Source organism: Urocampus carinirostris, chromosome 7 (genome assembly GCF_059441175.1).
Source record: "Urocampus carinirostris isolate Australia breed hairy pipefish chromosome 7, RoL_Ucar_1.0, whole genome shotgun sequence".
Lineage (NCBI taxonomy): Eukaryota > Metazoa > Chordata > Actinopteri > Syngnathiformes > Syngnathidae > Urocampus > Urocampus carinirostris.
The window spans coordinates 19,173,757-19,196,530 of record NC_142355.1 but is presented as its reverse complement, the minus strand read 5'-3'; the positions used below and the strand labels follow the sequence as shown (position 1 = coordinate 19,196,530).

The 22,774-nt window shown below is 39.5% G+C and overlaps 1 protein-coding gene across 1 annotated transcript; it reads right to left on the bottom strand.

Moving 5' to 3' along the window:
- Positions 1-536: 536 nt before the first annotated feature.
- LOC148362559 (long-chain fatty acid transport protein 2-like) lies at positions 537-22,285 on the bottom strand. Its single transcript, XM_088339992.1, has 10 exons — positions 21,774-22,285; positions 17,230-17,439; positions 16,995-17,150; positions 12,722-12,846; positions 8,977-9,171; positions 8,805-8,895; positions 7,321-7,519; positions 7,150-7,247; positions 867-997; positions 537-804 (listed from the first exon to the last, which is right to left on the bottom strand). Exons 1-10 carry the CDS (start codon positions 22,228-22,230, stop codon positions 628-630), a joined length of 1,839 nt encoding a protein of 612 aa, XP_088196118.1. The 5' UTR covers positions 22,231-22,285; the 3' UTR covers positions 537-627.
- Positions 22,286-22,774: the final 489 nt, after the last annotated feature.

The window sequence follows — 22,774 nt, the reverse complement described above, 5'->3', positions numbered from 1 at the left end:
CCTGAATATAAAGTCCTAATGTGTGTGTGTGTGTGTATGTTTCAAGTTTTGATAGTTTTATTGATGAATGGTAAGGTAGCTGTCCATATCACTTCTTTTTTTGATTGCAGTTCATTGTTGATGAAGAATGGTTGAAGTCATGGATGTCTACAGGCCTTTCCACATGTTGCTCACATTCATTTTTTAGTTTGTTGATGAACAAGAATAGTGGAAGATAAAATTGGTCAGTTATACAATTTCAATGTATATCCATGATTTATATTTGGACTGGTGTAAGATTACAGCTCTGTTGGATATAAAAAAAATATTGTGCGAGTCATTAATCTTGGTGTGGCACACTGATTTAGAAGGAAACTTGAAAGTGGCACTCCAACCCCGAAAAGGTTGCTGACCCCTGCTTTAAACTAATTCAATAAAACAAATACAATTAAGATATTATAATTAGGTTTGACTTCATTCAAAAATAAACAATTCAGAAGTTGAAAAAAAAGATTTCAAATAGAACCGGCACACATCCAAAACAACAGAGTCAAGTATTCAAATGCCTCTTTTTATTCAATTTAGCGTATACCGCTGATACAATAAAAACAATTTATAAAATATCTCTTTGGAATTAAAAAAAAAGCGTTATATTTTGATCTTCCCCGATAAAATTGCATCAACCATATCCACGGTAAGCGGGACGTATTTCTTCTCCTTGTCGTCCAAAAAGTAGAGCGGGTCGGCAATGTCAACTGGGTGGAAACCCTCCTTGACCAAACGGGCCTTCAGAAGCTTGAAGGTTCCCGTCACGTCCAAAGAGTTCTGCCGTTCCGAATAAAATTTGTGATTGGTGAGCCTCACTCGTGACGAGATGGCTGACGTACCTGAATCCTGAGGAAACGCGGCCTGGCGTAGCTCGGCAGGAAATTGGCCAAGAGCCGGAAGACATCTTCGGAATCGAACGTGGAGCAGTCTCGTAGAGAAATGGCCGCCATGCCCACTCTGCCCTCGTTGCCTAGTACGAAAACAAAGAAGGTGGGTTTTTATATTTGCTCGGTAAACAACTTGGATTCATATTGTGATTTGAATGTGAAAAATCTTTTGCGTCAATGGGGAAAGGTTTGAGCTTTTGAAGTTTGATGTTGCTCCTGTGTGGTAGAGAAGAAAGAAAGTGGAGGTGTTACTGTGAAATGAGTGTAGCCACGCTGCCCAAAACGGTTTATTTTTGTATATAGTGATCCTTGGAGAGGTTAAGGGAAAGCGAGAGTTCCTAGGGAGACGCTTGTGTGAGGATTCCCTGGACGAGCGAGGGTGTGAGTGAGTGAGTGAGTGAGTGAGGAAGAGTGGATGGGTGGAAGAAAAGAGGAATGAGTGATTAGATGAATGAGTGAACAGTTGTATGCAGGGATGGATGGATGAATGAGTGAGAGCAAGCAAGTGGGGAAGGGTGGGTGGATGAATGACTAAGTGAATGAGTGAATAGTGGATGCATTGACGGATGGATGCAAACATGCATAAAGACATTGGATGGATAAGTTATTACATAAATAAATAGTTGGAGTGCATGGGTGGATGGACGAATGGTTTAAAAAAATGGAGGAAAAGATGGATGAATGAATTTATCAATGAGTGAATAGTTGGGTGCATGGATGGAGGGAAAGAAGGATAGACAGATAGATTGGACTGAATAGATTTATAAGTAATTAGATGAACATGTAAATGTGTGATGATGAGTAAATGGATGAGTGATTAAATGAATGCGTAAACAGTTGGATAGATGGATGCAAAAATGGATGAAAAGGTGGGTGGATGTTGGATGGATGAATTGATTCAAGGAAGGATGAAAAGAAGGATGGATGAGTGAATAGATAAATGACTGAGTAGTTGGATGCATGGATGGATGAGTGGATGGATTGATGGAAGGATTAGACGAACATGTAAATGTGTGATGGATGATGGACGGACCGACACAGGCAAAATAAATGGATGAGTGATTAGATAAACAAATTGATGTTGGACAGATAGACATACGACTGATTAGATGGACGAGAATGGGTAAATGGTTGGATGAGTAGATTGATGGAGAGCCAGAATGGGAAAGATGGATGACTGAATTGATGGAAGAGTGACTACATGAACTGAACAAGTGTGTTGGATGAATAGATGGCTAACTGATTGGATGGTTGAGTGAATTGATGGATGGATGATTAGATGAATGAGTAAATGGTTGGATGCATGAATAGAATGGATGAATGAACAGGTGGATGTCATGTTTATTTATGACGCACTTAATCACAAGGAGTCTCAAAGGGGCTGCACAGACCACAGACTATTGCAAATGACAGACTATTATTACACCATATCCTGATCTAAACGCCACCATGTACAACATAACACTCTGGATTTACAAAAACCCCAAAAGGCAGAGGAAAATGCTCTCTATCACAGACATAAGAAGACTTCTCCACATGCTAATGGAGGGTAAAAGCATTTTTATTCCACATTTTCTTTTTCCAACAACAGCCCTGGCAACCTCAGCAGACTTCTGTGCAGGTGCGTATTCGTTAAAACAGAATACACAGTTAACTTATCATCCATATCGCAGCACAGAAACAAAGAAATCAAATTCTTGCCCACTCTTCTTTGCAAAACGTTTTCAAATCTGCCATATTGTAGGGTTTTCCAGCATGAAGACACCAAAGCATCTCAATATAAGATGAACGGATAAATGTACGAAAATGCTATTCCACATTACTCTACACGAGAACGACGTAATTTTTGGAGGATTTGTTTTGAGGCGTCCCAATCCGAATTCCGTCACTAAACAAAACAAAGGCTGAATGTTCCCGCTTTGAAGTGGTCTCTTTGTGTAGCAGCTGTGTGGAGCCATTTTACGGAGAATAGTTGACACTCCCCTTCAGCTCAGATGATCTTTCACATCAGTGAACTTTACATTTGTCCCACATAAAAGGAGTCAGCGCTCAGGTGACGTAAAAAAGGAAAACAAATATTGACAGGTAACTCACTTCTAAAGTAGTGCGAGGAACCTTGTTGAATTTACACACTTAATACTGAACATTTGGGTTAAAGTTGAGGACATTAACACTGACATTAAGTGACCTAAGGAAAGCAAACATCCATTGTGTTTTGGTTTCATATTAAGCTCTCATGGAAACAAGTTCACGTCTGGAAATGTTTACACGGGTAAAGTTCATTTAATTGTTTTTATAGCTCCCTGTTGCAAGGCCATCATCATGAATGCAACGTCTCCTCCTTCAGCTCTTCTTGTCCAAATCCTACTGTATGTAAAAACCTCAATTACTTGTCTGAGGTGCATGTTTTACGACTAGTAAATACTTTTGCCTATTCATCCTATGTATGTGGAGTTCAACTTTGGAACAAATTAAAGGATGAGCTCCAACAATGTCCAAATATTCAGCTGTTCAAATCCAGATACAAAAAACAATATTGGAGAGGTACAGAGAGGAAGAAAATGGCGTCTGAATGATATGGCAAATGAAAGATGGAAGCAAATCAAAATTGTTATTGTCATTAGTATATTATTATGGTAATAATAAGAATTATTATTATAACTGCCATTAATTGTTATTATTGCGGTTGTTGATGTCTGAATGATATTTAGTGATTGCTAGTATTATAAATGGTTAAAAATAAACTAAATTAATCTGGTATTATTATAACTGTTATTATGATGATTATTACTATAACATTTATGTGACTATTATTGTTAGTTTTAGTAGTATTATTGGCATCCAAATAATGTGAGCAGAAGCCTTATACAGCCAATAGATGGGTCAAGCTAATAATTAAGCTTAATATTATTGCACCAACTATCATAACTATTATATAATTGTTGTTGTTTTTATTATCATTATCAACTATACAGTATGTCTATTCTTATTGCTATTGTTGAATATTGTTATTATATAACTATCAACATCATATTATGCAAATCCATCACAATCTGGACCTATATTTAAAAACAAAAAACTATGAGGTGAATAAATATGTTGGTGAGGATGGTGAAAAACTAATTGAAAAGTGATACAATCACAAAGATATACATCTTAAAAAGAACAAAAATATCCTGAAGATCTCATAGTTAGGGCAGACAAGTGGAAGCTTTATGCTGGAGGCACCTGGCTCAAGCTCCTGGACCTTGTCTTATTAATGCAAAGATCATGACACTCAAGAATGGTGGTCCTGCTGCCTGGGGGCAGATCCCGTAAGGTAGCAGGTCCAAAGATACTTGTATGCCGGACAACACACACCCCATAGCAGTCAGTTTCACCATGAGCACCCAAGAGAACTATATAATCATAATATATACTCTAATTATATTATATGCTGAAAATGTATGGATGACGATAATGATGATGGTAAAAAAAAGTGATGGAAGTAGTGATGATGATGATAATAATGAAGAGAATGTGTATCCACACAGCCAATGTAAATATGGTTATGAGTTATTTTACATGTAAATACATAGAAGAGCTAGCTAACTGTGAGACACAATTATTAATGAAGTCAAAGGGGTAGGATTTAATAAGCATATGCTTCTTGCTACTCCCTTTCGAACATGAACGATAACATTGTGTATTTAGTTTTCTTTTTTAGATTTTTCGTTTTGATTTTTCTTTTGTTATGTTCAAAATAAAAGTTTCATTCAATTCAATCCTAATATTCTTTTCATCTTATTTTGTTCTCTAAGTCTCTATTACCTGAGTGCCACGCCTAATATCGTTGTAGACAATCTTCACTATGTTATCAATGACTAAAAAAACAATTCTAATTGTAATAATTTTTAAGGTGCGCCGTCATATGACAACCACCAGAGAGCGCAAACCTTAGATTCCCCTTGCCTTTTTTAAACAAGGCAGAAAGTAGGACACAAAGTACCGTATTTTCCGCACTATAAGGCGCACATAAAATCTGATTATTTTTTTTATAAAAGCTGACTCTGCGCCTTATAATCCGGTGCGCCTTATATATGGATCAATATTGAATTGCAAGGTCTCGCAACTAAGAGAAGCAGCCGCCGACTCCATTTCTCGCGTAGAAGAAGTGCGCCGTGCATACTGGGAAATATTAAACAACGATTTTCTTTTATTTGTGTGTTTGTATGAAGACCCTGAAATGGCTCCTATTAAGAGACACGCTTACAACGCAGAGTTTAAACTCGAGCGATCAGTCACGCAGTAGAACATGGAAATAGAGCAGCAGCAAGAGAGTTTAACATTAATGAATCCATGTTGCGAAAGTGGAAGAAGCATGAGTATGAGCGGTTTACGTTTTACATTTTAAAGTTATTATGTTATTGCTTTATTGTTATTGTTTTTGCACATTACGAGTGTCACTATATTGCGATTGCACTAACGTTTAATTTACCATAACAGTATCAGACGTTTTTTTGCGTGTTGACTAAATGGAGGAAAAGTAAAATGTTATGCCTTGCTGTTGTTCAAAGATGTTAAAGATGTGTCACGAAAATGCTTTACCCCAGAAAAAATAATAAAACAGCTGTTTATTCATTTCGGGAGTGAATGGAGTTGTGGAAAGCTTGTTTGTTATCTATTAATAGAGTTTGACTGACCTATCTGACTGTTTTGTTGACATTCCCTTTAGCGCGGCACCATCTAACGGTTGCATAACGTAACTACATCCTCTACTGTAGCCAAGTCAAGTCAAGTCACATTTATTTATATGGCCCTTAATCACGAAAATGTCTCGAAGGACTGCACAGGATTACAATTACAAAATTGCACAATTACCTGATCTTAAACCAGCATGCACTTATAGCGCCTTATAATGCGGTGCGCCTTATGTATGGAAAAAGTTTTAAAATATATAATTCATTGAAGGTGCGCCTTATAACACGGTGCGCCTTATAGTGCGGAAAATACGGTAAAATAATTACATAAAAAAGTTAAAAAGTCGTAAAAATTGGGAAAACAGTACAAAAAAAATATTGTTTAATACATACCTCTTAATTCATAATGTAATTTACAAACGCAACATAGTTAAAAAGAATTTAATAAAATAGAAATTTAAGATTCTTAAAAGCTTTCTTGAAATAAATAGTAAAAGAAGAAAAATATTCCAAATGAATAAAATTGCCTGGACACCTCTTTCTTTTTTTTAAGTTTTATTTTCTGAAACATATATATGAATTATTTTACCAAAAAAGACAAATAATATGAATATTGAGCAAAATTATCTCTTATAAATGGTTGCAGATAATGTTGCTGATTTCATTTTACCGTATTTTAAACTTTTCTTTTACAATAATGGTTATCAAGATAATTATAGCAATAATAATGACAAGTATCAAAATTACAATGACTTCATTAAAAAATATGTTGTTCCACTCTTAAATTATTTTGATAATTTTGAGTATTATGTTAGCATTATATTATATTTGTTATTATACAACGTTATCCTTGTATATTTCTCCTTATATTTTCAATTTTACTGTATTTTAATTTTTTTTTCAAGTTAAATAAGTCTAAAAGAATTGTTTTTATTAATATATCAAAGGGAGGCTGAATCATTCAAAACATAGTTCATTTAAAAAAGGCATTATTGATTTAAATCACAAGCAAAAATACATGAACTATCATACAAAGAAGCATTTTCAAGTTATTTTACATCATTTGAACATCGCCTAAAGCAGGGGTCTCCAACACGCTGCCTGCAGGCACTAGGGTCCCTCCTAAAGACAGCTAAGGTGCCTGCTGGCCTGTTCTGAAAATATATCACCAGTGCTGGGTCATTGTGATTTTCTACATGATTGTTTTCGTGGTTGACAGAGTCTAACCCTACTTCAAATAATTAACCTGGTAATGACATAGTAACAACATAGTAATAACGTGATAACTTATTTTAGAAATGCATATCACACTTGGTGACCTTTGCGCTAGTAAGTAACAAAACGTTGCAATCAGTTTGAAAAAGGATAGAGACCCCTGACCTAAAGGGAGCTGACAAAGTGTCACATCACAGAAAATACACACTATCCCTTTAAAGTTTCCAACAGTAGTATACTTTGAGCAGGACTTTTACCTTTGTAAAAACAATCCCTAAAATCTTGATAAATGTGCCCAAGAACATATTCGGTGTGTTATCATGGACTGTGCAACAATTTACCTGGCACTTCCACACCATACACGGTGGCCTCGCTGATGCAGTCGGCCTGAGTGATGACGTCGGCCACTTCGTTAGTCGACACGTTTTCTCCTTTCCATCTGTAAAGAAAAAACTCAAAGCGAAACGTGGTTTTGGCGTATTAAGGTGAAATAAAAGAAAGAGCAAATTGACCTAAAAGTGTCGCCGGTGCGGTCTTGGAAATAAAAGAAGCCGTCTTTGTCGATGAGCATCAAGTCGCCGGTGTTGAAGTAGACGTCGCCTTTTTTCAAAACGTCGCGAAGTTTCTTCTTCTCCGTCTGCTGAAGGTTTCTCGCATAGCCCGAGAATGGCGCCCGAGCAGATATCTCTGCTACTAAAAGGCCCGGCTCGCCTAGTAAGGTGAAAGTAGAAAAAAAAATACAACGAAAAATGGGTAGATGGAATAGATAGTGGGTTGATTTCAAGGGATAAGGTAATCCTGCCATATGTAGAAATAAATGTATTAACAAACACCAACAAATATATGCCATATAAACACACATAAAAAAACACTTAATACCTAAAGATATGACATAAATCCAATTTATTTGTACATTTTTGCATTTTGTCATTTAATTTGTCAGGTATTTTTTCATGTTTTCTGTCACAAATGCTATTCAAGTGCGGGGGGTTGGGGGTTCCAAACAGGCGAAGCTTTTTACCTATTGGTTCATTGACAAGTTAGCCGATCCATTCCTCACACAGCTAGCAGCCACAGAGGGCATCACTGATGAACCGATAGCTGAAAAGCTCAGGAAACCGGACCACAACCTCATTTGAATAACATTCTTTGTGACACATATACACAACAAATGCATGCGGAAATGCATGACAGAATAAACGACAAAATACATGACAACATAAATGACAAATTATGCGACAATTAAAGCTGAAGAACATGACAAAATGCACGTCAATGTAAATGACAAAATACACAAAGAAAAAACACTAGAAAATGCAGAACAAAAGTATGACAGAACGAATGACAAAGTACATGACAAAATAAATAAATAATACAGGGAAAAATACACGTCAAAATGCGCGAAAAATGCATGACAAAATACGGGACGAAACGGACTACAAAATAAATCACTATATACACGACAGAATAATCAAAGTAATGCAAGACAAAATGTACAACAAAAAACAAGACAAAATACACGACAAAATACAGGTCAAAATGCACACAAAAATGCAAAACAAAATAAACTACAAAACAAATAACAAAATAGACGACAAAAGCGTGACAAAATGTACAAGAAAATGAACTACGAATTGCTCGACAGAATGAATGACAAAATACATGACAAAATAAATACACGACAAAATAATTGACAGAATGTAAAACAAAATACTAGGCATAATCTATGAAAAATACAAGACAAAATACACGGCAAAACACACTACGGAATACATTACAAAATACACGAATGAATAAAAATCGAAAGAAATAACTGACAAAATGCATACATAAATGAATAGATTGAATGAATATCATAAATGTAGGTACATGATTTATGTATGTGTTCATTTATTCATATGGCATATATTTGTAGGTATTACTCATATTACTTACTTACATATGGAAGGATCATCCTGGAGAATTCTATTCATCCGATATTAGAAACTTCACGTACCATTGGGGACCTGGATGCAGAGACCCGAGGAATCTCTCACAGGTTGGTCTAGTTCCACGTCATACTTGATCAACGCAAAAGAATAACGCCACTGCCGGACCGCAAAACCAAAAACTCAATGTTTGCAAATTCCAGACCAGCAAAAAAGTGCGCCGTGAAAATTCGCACCGACCTTGAAAAAGAAGTTGACTCGTCCCACGGCGCCGATCTTGCCACTGTAGTTCACCAAGATGATATTCCCCTCCGTTGCCCCGTAAAGTTCCCAGATTTCTACGTTTCCGAAGCGATCCAAGAAATCCCTCCACACGTTGGCCCGGAGGCCGTTGCCGATTGCGATTCTTACTTTGTGATCTCGGTCGTTGGATTTCTGTCAGAAAAATCAAGTTTAAGTGTCTGTTAAATACCTTGTGACATGAATTCATTCATTTTTATACATCTATGTAATCTAATCATATTTATAAACCCTGAATTGCGTACGTGTGTGTTCGTACGTGGCTTATAGGCTTCGAAAAGCCGGAACTGATTTTCGTGAAAATTTGGACAGTTGTACTTTCGGGCTCTGTTTGTGTTTCTAGCTCAGTTTCATGTCAAGACACCCCTAATAAATACCAAAAATTTAATAAACGTGGTGTTATGACATGCCTCCACCAAGACAGCGGTCCCTGTTCCTCCTCCTCACTGCTCTGTCAACCTTCCACCACAGCCATTAAAAGTAGGGAGGATTACAATCAACCCTGCTGTAGCCGCCGGTGGTCAGATCCTGTGATTGGCTACAAAAAAAAGACTCCCCATTCTCTCCGGGTGACATGGAGTTGGAAGCTGTACTTCTGCAAGCTGTTACCGGGCTGCGGAGAGATACATGTGCATGGCAAGGGGGGTTGTTCAGCTCGCGGGTTAGATACCCCAGGTCCGAGCGATTAGTGATTAAATTTCAAGCGGTACTTTCAGCAACAACCTTGCCAAAAGAAATGAAATTGCTGCAAAGGCAAGCTATGAGGTCACATCGCTGATCGTCGCCACTGCAAACCTTTCACGGGGGGTGAAATTATTAAGGACTGTCCATGAAGGCCAGGCTGAATAATCGTCCCTCGGACATTTACAGCTTACCAAATCTGGCCCGCTTTCTGAAAAGTTTGGACACCGAGGAGGAACTACACTGCCACAAATCCATTTCCCCAAACCTTTTTAACCACTGACTCTGAAAAATACATGGAAAGACCCACAATTGGCCTTTGCACCCCTCTGAACATGGGGACAAAAAAGATCGTGATATAGACCTGGCCCTTCGGCAAGGAAGCCTTTCGCACGCCAATAGAGGGCCCGCAGATCTGTCCCTTTCTGTCCAGCTGTTGTAAATTCCGCAAGATTAGTCTTCCAAAATAAGGGAGAACGATCCGGCTTTCTCCATGGACCATGTATCCATCCCCCACCTTTATCTTCTCATGTGATGCTTCATCCGACCCAAAGGTAAGCAGATAAGATTTCCCCTACTAACCATTTTAGGTGCTGGGTATAAATACCATTATGACGCGCAATGGAATAATTACTGATCATTTAAATGAGTTTATTATTTGAAAACCAGGTTTATTGATCAGTACTGTTAAGCTGTTACAGAATTTCTCCTCCCTCCCCTTTGCTAACACTGGGAGTGCTTGTGTCAAAAATGTTCTTTATTCTCTCGTTTTATTCTGTCAAGTAAATAAATCGGAGTCCGTTAGAATCAAACCACGTGCATTATTTGTTTGCGTGTCTATATTATTTTCCTTTATGACTGATCAATCCATCAAACCATGAATTATCTGCACCGCTTATCCTCAGTAATGTCGCGGGGGTGCTGGAGCCCATTCCAGCTGTCTTGGGGAAGGGGTCACCCTGAACCGGTTGCCAGCCAGTCGCAGGGCACACAGGGACAGACAACTCACTCGCTCATTCACACCTAGGGACAATTTAGACCGGCCAGTTAACCTGACATGCATGTTTTTGGAATGTGGGAGGAAACCGGAGTTACCCGAAGAGAACCACACAAGCACGGGGAGAACATGCAACTTCCGCACAGAACCCATGACCTCAGGACGGATGTGCTAACCACTCAGCTGCTGTGCTACCAGGACTGATCAATTATTGTCCATAAAACATGGAAAAAATGAATAATTTAAAGCTAAAAATATATTATGTTTGGAGTATTGATAAATGCTAGAGACAATTCGAGGCTATTTGGAACGATTTCCTTGTGGGAAACCGTGAGCACCACCTGCTGGCCGAATCACCAAACGATTCTGAACCAAATGAATATACCGTAAATTCCGGACTATAAGCCGCTACTTTTTTCCCTAACTTTCAACCCTGCGGCTTATTCAGTGATGCGGCCAATTTATGTAATTTTTCTAACGGCCGCTAGCGGCGCTCGAGTGTTGCTACCATTAACTGCCCTGTCAAAGCTATATTATTATTTTTAAAGCTTTGAAAACTCTCTCGGTGTACCGTCTGTCTTTGTAAATATGTGTAACCCATGTATAATATGTATTTGCAACTGTATATTTTTGTAATGTATTTATTTGTATTTATTTTAGACACTTATTCTGATATGTTTTGCACGTGGGAACGAAAAATGAGGGGCGGAACAAACGCGGGGTGCCGAGTTTAGGTGGGGACCGCTAAAGGTGAGGGACAGACAAGGAAAGAAGAGGGGGTAAAAAGTTGGTTAAAGAAAAAGGAGTTGCGTGAGTAAATGTGTTCATCTGATATATTTTTCCCACCCTTACCTTTGGAAATATACAATTATTTCCTTGGAATTACTTTCAACGGAACTCTTCAGGCCTGCATCAAACCTTAAGTACCGGTATCATTTTCCGTTCATTTTGCCGGCTGTGATTTTTGGACTGTGAACTTTAATGAAGGACATTTAGTTTCAATCGCGGGACTCGAAGTGTGGTTTGGGTTAATTTGGGGTTTGTGTTACATGTTTAAAAGTGGGCGCATGCGGCTTTTAAACAGGTGCGGCTTGTGTATGTACAAAATCGATTTTCCTCTTAAAATGTGGTGGGTGCGGCTTATAATCAGGTGTGCTCTATAGTCCGGAATTTACGGTAATTTAAGATTTTCTCTACATAACCGATGTGTCTCAGGGGCCATAAAATCAAATTACAGTGGGAGTATATAGTTAAGGATGCATATATTGTTTCTTAGGATGTTGTATTAACTATATTGAGCAATGCTCCCTTCTTTTTGGCAGTCAGGACTGAGTAAGACCCTAGCTCAAAATCGATTTCCTCACACAACTTGAGGGTTATGTTAATTTTGGAATGCCACATTTCATCGGATATTGAACAATGTACACCACATCTTAATCAATGATAATAAAAAATATTCTAATTCTAATGATATAATGACTACAACTTGTTTTAGGGGCAGCACGGCGGCGCAGTGGTTAGCGCATGTGCAGCACAGTTCAAGTCATGGGAACCTCCTGCGTGGGTTCAAATCCAGCTCCAGACTTCCTGTGTGGAGTTTGTATGTTCTCCCCGTGCTTGCGTGGGTTTCCTCCGGGCACTCCGGTTTCCTCCCATATTCCCAAAACATGCATTTCAGGTGAATTGGCCGGTCCAAATTGTCCCTAAGTGTGAATGAGCGAGTGAGTTGTCTGTCCCCGTGTGCCCTGCGATTGACTGGCAACCAGTTCAGGGTGTCCCCTGCCCACTGCCCGATGATTGCTGGGATGGGCTCCAGCACCCCCGCGACCCTATTGAGGATAAGCGGTGCAGCTAATGAGATGAGATGAGATGAACTTATTTTAGAAAGCGTTCGCTATCATGCAGAAATAGCAACATCATCTATGAGTGAAGAGTGACAACCGACCCAAAGTAAAATAAGCATCTTGAATTCTGCAAAAAGTGATAAATGACAAGTATTGTGCTTACCTTTGGTGTGTTACAGAGAAAACGCATGATTTCCCCGATGTACTGGACAGCGGTCACGTTGTATTTTCTGCAATCATCCCAGAACTGCGATGACGAGAACTTACTCTTGAGGGCGACTGTGATACCTGGACACGTTACACAAAATTGTGTTAGACTTTGTATCGTCACACTCATTATTTTTTTCATTATAGTTAGTTTCGGTATACATGGAAGACATGGTCCACTTTAGAAGACTTTTCCAGTATATCTAGAATCGCTCGTATCTCGAGCATATATTTCCAATACGAAATAACTGGAAACCAATTAATTTGTTCCCAGCCTCCCAAAAGCATCCAAGGTAACCCTAAATAGTTATGAAACACATCTTCCTAATCACTAAAAAAAAACAATTCAAATAGTAAGTTTTGTGGTCAGATGAGACCAAAATAAAACTTTTTGGTCATAATTCCACTAACCGTGTTTATATATATTATATACACATATATCACTCAGTGCCTTTATGAAAGGCAGAAGATTTAGCTGTTGACTGAGCCTATTTGAATAATTTGAGTTGGAACACACAGAAATAGCAAGTTTTTATTGTCGCCTGAATTATTTTCCAATTAAATGCATGCAGATGAGTGTGGCATGGTATCTTAGCTGGAAATTTGATCACAAACTGATCATTTTTCTAAAAGATGTCTGAAAGTGTTTTCAAAAGTGGCCATTTGGAGACGACTAGTTTACAGTTTTTAAACCTCTGCAACCGTGTAATGTACTTTGGCCAATTTTTAGACATTGTGAAAGAGTTGTAAATGTTTGACTTCTCTTTTCAGATGTTAATCCATGATTTTGCACACTTATGCGTGATACTCGCGTAAAAATGGGTGCATTTACACCAGTTTATATACACCACGTAAAATTGCATAAAATTATGTTGGGATATTCGTTGGCTAACCAATGTGTCAATCATCATTTTAATCGGTCATTACAGGCTCAAGATTTTTTAAACCAGAGTTTTCATGACGTTTTTAATGAATGTAACCACACCATATTTGCGGGGAATCGTGTCATGAGTAGAGTTTCATAGCACTTTTACGCAAGTTACGCTGTGTTTATAGTTTTCGGGTATCTTGTTTCAGACTGATGTTGATGTTTCTCAGAGGAGTATATTTTGAAATGTTTTTAATACCAATAGTTGAAGCTTGGAATGCCATATTTCAGTGACTGGTGACATTGTGAAGATACGACTTTGTTTGTCATCAGTCTGACGACCCGCCGGCGGGCCTGGGAACTTTAAGGGGTTAATATATTCAATTATACTATGATGTTTGCAGTCATCTGCAAAACTAATCCAGGGTTGTTAGGAATAAATACAAAATAATGTCAGATAAATATCAAACTGGCCAAAATGACATCTATTCTTTTTAAGAGTTTCCTATGATTTTTGCATTTCAATGCTGTAATATTTACTCGATAACACCACGTGTTGCAGGCATTTATATATCATCCTCCAAACCTGCTAGTACTTTCTAACCATTACATATAGCGATCTGAATGTTTTCAACTTTGTATTTTGGGTTATTTTACACTTGTTAGTATTAACCATTTGGGTAGAAGTTTCATAGCCGTTTGCTGCTAACTTAAGCTAAAGCTAGCGTTAGACGAGAGTGCTATGCTGATGTTAGGAGATATTGCTCACTGTTGATTATTTATGGAGGACCATTTAAAATAACATTTCATTAGTATTTTGCGGATTCACAAATGAAAATGGGAAGAAAAAATGTATTAGTAAAATCCTGTAATTGTTTAGCCCTCTGCTCATCAGGGGAGAAATAGATTTAAATAACAGAACCTCTTGACTTTTTGATTGCTTCATACTAGAGCTACAACTAAGAAAGTCTATAGCAGTTTTGATCATATTTCTCGGGGTACATGCTCGCAGATACCAACGTCAATTAATATGTGGATATCAAACATTCTTAATTAGAGTTAAACGAATTAGCATGTTAATTCGTATGTAATGCACATTTCTTTGACCTAAAAATTGAATCAAAGATTGGGTGCCCATGATACTCGAGTTTTTACTCTATTTCTGCAATGACAGATCTGTTGAAAAATTATCCCTTAACACAATCGCAAAACATTGGATGCAACGAGAATCGAGCCCAATTCTCTGCAGTGAGAGCGAAGACTCTTACCACTAGATCACTGGTTATAAAGATGACATACTGAAAGGCATTTGGTTTTATCTCATTTTATCTCAGACGATTAAATCGGATGTTAAAGAAAGAAGAAAACAGTATGTTGTCCTGAAAAATATAAATAAACACAAAAAATCCCAATAAGAGAAACAACTATTTTTTGTAACTGATGATGAATAGGAATTTGAAGGACATTAAATAAATACAGAGAAGAAAATAATTATTTAAACACTCTATTTTGCTATTTCTTCCACTCTGACATTTTAATCGTAGGTGCATGACCACTGTGAGAGAGATAAACTAAAAAGAGAAATCCAGAATTCACAATGCATGATTTTTTTTACAATTTATTAGTGTGATAAATCTGCAAATAAGTATTTTTCAACACCTGAGAAAATGATTGTTAACATTTGGTACAGTAGCCTTTGTTTGCTATTACATAGGTCAAATGTTTTCTGTAGTCTTTCACCAGGTTTGCACACACTGCAGGAAAGATCTTTGCCCACTCCTCCACACAGATCTTCTCTAGATCAGTCAGGTTTCTGGGCTGTTGCTGATAAACACAGAGTTTGAGCTCCCTACAAAGCTTTTCGATTGTGTTCAGGTCTGGAGACTGGCATGGTCATACGAGAACCTGCATATGCTTCTTACAGAGCAACTCCTTGGTTTTCCTGGCTTTCAGGTTGTTGTTGTTTTGGAAGACCCAGCCACGACCCATATTCAATGCTCTGACTGAGTGAAGGAGGTTATTCCCCAAAATCTCACAATACACGGCCCCAGTCATCCTCTCTTTAATGCAGTGCACTCGTCCTGTCCCATGCGCAGAAAAACACCCCGAAGAACCCCAATGCTTCACAGTAGGGGTGGTGTTTTTTGGATTGTACTCTTCATTCTTCTTCCTCCAAACACGCTAAGTGGAATTATGACCAAAAAGTTCTATTTTGGTCTCATCTGACCACAAAATTTCTCCCATGACTCATCTTTATCATCCAAATTGTCACATGCAAACTTAAGACAGGCCTTGACATGTGCTGGTTTGAGCAGGGGAACCTTTCCTGCCATGCATTAATTTCAAATCATGACGTCTTAGTGTTTTCAGGTCATTGACCAACTCCTGTCGTGTAGATCTGGGCTGATTCCTTACCTGTCTTAGAATCATTGAGACCCCACGAGGTGATATCTTGCATAGGGCTCCACTCCTATTGAGAATGACAGTCATGTTTAGTTTCTTCCATCTTCTAATGATTGCTCCAACAGTGGACCTTTTTTCACCAAGCTCCATGACCTTTGCTCCATAGCCCTTTCCAGGCTTGTGAAGGTTTACAATTTTGTTTCTGGTGTCTTTGGACAGCTCTTTGGTCTTCGCCATGTTGCATGTTGAAGTCTTACTGATTGTATGGGGTGGACAGTTGTCTTTATGTAGCTAATGACCTTAAAGAGGTGCATCTGATTCAGGATGATAAATGGAGGGCAGGTGGACTTCTAATGGGCGGACTAACAGGTCTTTCAGGGTCAGAATTATGTATGTCAAAAATAGGACCAAAAACTATTTTTTTGGGGTGCGCCCTATATCCCGGTGCGCCTTATAGTGCGGAAAATACGGTACTCATCTGCATCTGTATCACACAAATAAATTGTTAAAAAAATCATGCATTGTGATTTCGGGATTTTTATTTTTAGTTTATCTCTCTCACAGTGGACATGCACCTATCATGAAAATTTCGGACCCCTCCATGATTTCTAAGTGGGAGAAATAGCAAAATAGCAGGTTGTTTAAATACTTATTTCCTTCACTGTGCATTGGTATTGTGTTCATAGTTCGCCTTGTCCATAAATGATTTTAATCATGGCTGTCTGGCGTACTCATCATCTGTCACTGACAATGCTTAGCTTGAGCTGAGAAAAAGTGAAATAAAATTTTATAGTAATCTTTACTCAAAAATTGGGGGTGCATATTGGACCCGAGTGTGCTTTATACACGGTTAAATACAGCAAACAAAAACATTACACTGATTAAAGTTGTCAAACGGATACCTTGAACATAAACTATTAAATAAAGCGTTAAATGTGAATGTCCGGGCACTTCATACCCAACTCGATGGCTCCGGAGAACCCAACAATTCCCGAAGAGTGATAAAGTGGGAGGCTGATATACAACACGTCATCTGACCTCACTCCACAGAGACGGAGAATCATCGTCATGCGCCATAATTTGGTATGAGTTATCACAGCGGCCTTAGGGAGACCTGTTGAAAAAGAAGGCAACAGAAAGAGACCCTGCTTCACCTCTCCATTCCAGCAGGTCAACAACCTCACGGGACCCACCTGTAGTCCCCGATGTGTACACGTAGAGTGCAGCATCCTGCAAATTCAAATCTGATCTTAAGTCTTTAGGGAGAGGTTCCGTAGACATCGTTCTCATTTTTTCTGCAAAGCCATGCATGGCTGAACTTGTTTGTGAGCTCCCCATGAAGAAGACGGTCACTTGCTGCTCCAGCAGCTCGGGGAGAACCTCCTCGATTGCGCCCTGCAAGTCTGAGGGTAAAAATAGAATTATATTTTTGCAAACTTTGTGGAGAATAACTTGGGATTGTGAATAAGTGGTCACGTAGTGAAATTCAACCGAAATATGTATCATAGAAACGGAAAGTCTGAACATGTAATCAATTCGTTGAAATGGTGACTCGTTTAAGCATTAGTCAAGTTTTTTTGGGGCGGCAGTAGCTCAGGAGGTAGAGCGCTCGTCTTGGGATCAAGTGATCCCAGTTCGAATCCCGGCTCGTCCGTGTTACATGTCGAAGTGTCCTTGGGTAAGACACTGAACCCCTAATACCCCCAATAAGCAGGTTAGCGTCTTACATGGCTGCAATACAAGGCCGCTATTGGGAGATGTGGAGCACATTGTAAAGCGCTTTGGGAAGTCATTGACTTGAAAAGCGCTATTTAAAAAATGCAGATGATTTCATTTTTTCAAACCTGTCAAGAGACATCTCCATTGTAAATTATTCATTGGCTCGAGGGTAACGAAGCGCAAAACTTTCTTTCTAGGATCAAAGCACGTTGAAAAAAAAACCTTACACACTGCTACTTGTTATCGAGAGCTAAAACAAACTACGCCAGCCCAACTCATCACCAACAATGTTTACAGCTAGAATGAGTAAGCATAGCATCAGCCCATCGCAGCTAAAACTTGAGCTGGTTATGCCAGCCCAACTCATCGCCAGCAGTATTTACTGCTAGCTTGCGATAATATTTGAGCTGGCTTCGCCAGCCCAACATTTTGCTAGAAGCGCACCTAGCTGTTAGCATCTACTCGTTAGCATCCGCTCTATAGCATCCACCATTTGCCTATGGTTATATTTCTTGTGGGTCAGTGACCCTCTCAAGCCACCCTTGGAAACTCCCTTGTTACCATGGCTACCCATTGAAATAAAGATATACCAATAATATTTTGGAGGAATAGCGCGGGACTAGTCGCATTGTTGGTAATGCGTTGTGCCTGGCTAAGCCATCACAACTAAAAAACAAAAAGGGAAGCGCACCACTCTAAATATTTCTATAATACTGTAAATAATTTACTTATCGGAAAATATACTCTTTAGTTATTCCAATTAGAAACGTCTTTATTAAAATTGAAAACAACGTAGTAACACTAATAACAAGAGTGGACGTTGCACTCCAAGATAAACGTAGTAAAATACTTTAAAGAAGAAAAAGTAAGATTAGAAACAAATATCAGGACGGATATTTTTTTCAGTAGAATGATTCGCAGGAGAATTCATTTTTCTATGACTGGCTCGAGCCTTGGTGACAACCAATCACAGCCGAGCTTGTGTTGAAGCTGAGCTATGATTGGATAAGCAGCGGCGATTTCCTTTTCGCTCGACAACAAGTGGCAAAATGGTCTAAATGTCACATTTAAAGGGACAGTGTGTATTATTCGTCGACTAGATGTTGCTGTATTGTAGCGTGCAACCAAGTCAAGTTTATTTGTAACACCCTTGATCAGTTTAAAAGGGCTGCACAGACAACAGATTATCGCAAACAACAGACTATTATGACACCATCCCCTGACCTAAAACAGACACGAGGGCAAGGAAAAACTCAAAACTTCAGCATGAGGAAAATGAAAGTACATGAAGTAAGCAGTGATGTGCAGTTAGGGGAAGAAGGTGAAGTGGTGCCTCACCTGTCAACTTAGTTCAAAGAGCCCTAATGTTTTATTTTCCATGCGTCCATCTGCTTTTACCTTACTTTTATCACAGCTGTTTGGAGCGGGACACGTTCGTTTTGAAGAACTTTACAAAGATCTGCGGCAACCCGGAAAAAAAACAGCTCCTTCTAAAGTTATATCATTTGACTTTGTAGTTTAGGATTTTTTTTTTAATTGCAGGACTTTCATCTCATACTATGAATAACCAAAAAAAACTGCCTTTTTGAGGTTTTTGGGTAACCGTAGCGGCAATATGTCCGACAATTATGTCAGCTCCCTCAAGGTGAGGCTCACGCGATGTAAAATAAAGACATATTTTACATTTAAAAGAAGAGCACATTTATACGATAATGTGTGTATTATTGATTATTTAAAGCAAATCGTTATTTTAATAATGACATTTTTCACCACTAGGAGGCGCTAAATAATACATACCATTTAAACCAGCAGGGAATCCGAAAATTCAGAAGATAAAAAAACCTCCGGATGCTACTTCTGAAAGAAAACATCCAGGCGCTCTATTTTTATAATTCTAAAATAAACAATCCGTAAATCCTATGTGTTATTTACCTTGTTGTTGCACTATTTACCTAAATTATTAACATTTGTTTATGTAGATTGTGTCACAAAGTGGGTCAGTACTATTATATCTAACATGTCACAACTGTCACGGTTGCCCATTGCCCTCACTTGGCCCCGCCCGTTTGGTACCAGCTGCGGCTCGTTGCCTGATTGGCTTCCCTCCTATTTAAGCTCAATGCTCTCACTCAACCCTTGTCAGTCTGTCAACGAACCTCTGCACCCGCCAACGTGTGTTTTGACTCTGTCTGGTATCGATCCTGTCTATCTCGTCCTGTTTGATATCTGACTCCAGTCCCCAGTGTCTTGTATCGATCCCGTCTGTCTCGTCCTGTCTCATATCTGACTCCAGTCTCCGGTATCGATCCCATCTATCTCGTCCTGTTTGATATCTGACTCCAGTCCCCAGTGTCTTGTATCGATCCAGTTTGTCTCGTCCTGTCTGATATCTGACTCCAGTCTCCGGTATCGGGTATCGATCCCATCTATCTCGTCCGGTTTGATATCTGACTCCAGTCTCCGGTGTCTGGTATCGATCCAGTCTGTCTCGTCCTGTCTGATATCTTAGATAGATAGATAGATAGATAGATACTTTATTCATCCCCGTAGGGAAATTCACACTTCCAGCAGTCTACCCTGTTGTTTATTAACAGATGAACATGATGCCCTAGGGGTGCTTGTAGCGAAGTGGATGACGTCACGCCAGTCCAAAAATTCGACATCCCTGCGGCAGATGGAAAACTTTTCTTTGTGAAAATCCAGGGATACACCACCTCGTGTTAGCAAGTCCGCCTCCTCTCCGATTCTCCCCGGTTTTCGTGTCTCTGTTTAGCAGCGTTGAAGCCGGATTGCTCCGGGTAGCTCCGGGTGGCTACACGTTAGCGTCCGGAATGCTAAACGTGAGCCTTGTTTCCGCAAAACACAGCAACTGCGCTCCCTGTGCGCTTCGATGTTTTCCACCAGCACTCGATGATCTTATTTGGTCGTGAGTTCGCATTTACCATGATTACGGATGGTACCGAAGACTTATAACGCCGCTAGCCGCTTCGCTAGCTCCGGCTTTTCCTCCACCATAGGCCCCTTCATCACGCCGGCACGAGAAATCTTCAGGGCAAGGAGTTGGAATTCCTTGAATAAACGCATTTCTTGTGCGTTAAAACCCATGTCCATAGGATAGAAGTAATCCATAGTGTAGTTGTCAAAACGGGAAGAAAAAACACCGAAAATAGGAGCAGACAATAAAACAACAGGGCAGCTGCTGGAAAAGGCAGCCGCTCGTGGCAGCGCCGCTTGCTACAGTCTCTGGTATCTGGTATCGATTCGGCCTGTCTCATCCTGTCCGATATCCTGCGCCAGTCTCCAACAGCCGGTATCTATCCAGTCAGTCTCGTTCTGTCTGATATCTGACTCCAGGAGGTAGAGCGCTCGTCTTGGGATCAAGGGATCCCAGTTCGAATCCCGGCTCGTCCGTGTTACATGTCGAAGTGTCCTTGGGTAAGACACTGAACCCCTAATACCCCCAATAAGCAGGTTAGCGTCTTACATGGCTGCAATACAAGGCCGCCATTGGGAAATGTGGAGCACATTGTAAAGCGCTTTGGTAAGTCATTGACATGAAAAGCGCTGTATAAATGCAGATCATTTCATTTTTGAACTTTTTTTTATAATAAACCTCATTCATGTCGAGCAACTCAGAATCTCACAACAAAATGTTAATTAACAATATATATGATATAAGGAAACACATGTACAATAAAACATGTTAAACTACATAAATAAACACGTTTGGAAAAAAATATGGTGTAAGATTATTTTGTAAGGGAAAATACGACAGTTTGTAAGGGCATGGAGCCCTGGAGCTTGACAGGTATGGACTTGTAAGAGCAGACAGAAAGCCTTACAGAGCTTCCCCACAAGATGGCGCTGTTTTTTTAATAAACATTTATAACATTCTCGGAATTTTAAAGCGGGCTGGATTTAATCATGCCGGGGTTTAGATGCCACTCGCGCTCTAATACGTTTGACATAGCTACTTTAGTTCTTTAATCTAATAAGAAATAAAGATTTGAACCTTCACCTTGGCCCACAAGGAGGACTTGAGCGTTGGTGCACTTGAAACATTGCAGAAGAGACTTCGACCTGATGTTGATGTTGAGAAGAGCCACCGAACAGCCGATCTTTAACAAACCCAACCAAAGCCACACAAACATGGGCTCGTTGGCCACGAACAAAGTCACCGTGTCTCCCGGTTTGACAAGCCCGCTTTGCAGCAGCACCCTGGCGGCCTGAGTGCTGAGACGGTCCGCGTCCCGGTACGTGAACGTCTCATCTCGATAGAGGAGAAGCGGCTTGTGCGGTTGTCGTTTAGCGCCCTCCAAAAATCGGTCCACGAGAGTGTATTTGTTTTCGGTGTAGTGGGAGAGTCTGCGGAGTACGGGTAGATTTTTCACGATGAATTTGAGGTCCTGGTAGAGGTAAGGGAAGAGGACATAAATGCAAAATGCAGAGGCCCCCAAGATCAGCCACGTGAGCATGTTTTCAACGGGTAACTGTCTGCAGGAGACACTTTTAGTCCCAAGAACAAATTGTCCAAAGGTTATAGTCAGCATTTTGTGGGCAGGGTCGCTCCTTGTTGCACATGCAACTTGTGGGTGGGGAAAGTGGGGCTGCAGACTGGGGCACGAGTCGGAACTCCAATTTCACGTGAATACAGAAAAACAAAACCGATGACCGTCAAGTTACTCTTCGTTTCCCCCCCATGACGTTCGGGATCTGAACTTTTAATCGTGCTATTTCATGAGTTCGTGGCGTTTGGGAGACAAATATTCTGCACACAGTAAATCACGTTTTCTTTTCTTTTTATTTGGCTTTGCCTGTCCAGCCAAATGGAAATGCCGTTGTTGTGGCCACTGAGACGTATTTTACGATCAGGGAATTAAAATAAAATTAAAAAAATAGATAAACGGGTGCAATACAAATTGTTAGAAATGCCATTATTACATGTTTCTTTAGATAATGTCTTTACAAATGTTTGTCAATTAACACGTATAAAAGCGTGGAAAATAGCTTGAATTATTT

What these genes read in the sequence shown, in the direction of transcription:
- LOC148362559 (XM_088339992.1), bottom strand. Translation starts at nt 22,230, where the DNA reads ATGCTCACGTGGCTGATCTTGGGGGCCTCTGCATTTTGCATTTATGTC. An exon ending in TTCTCTGTAACACACCAAAG is followed by an intron (nt 9,172 to 12,721) that starts GTAAGCACAATA and finishes TTTTTCTGACAG; the next exon opens with AAATCCAACGACCGAGATCA. An exon ending in CGCGTTTCCTCAGGATTCAG is followed by an intron (nt 805 to 866) that starts GTACGTCAGCCA and finishes TCGGAACGGCAG; the next exon opens with AACTCTTTGGACGTGACGGG.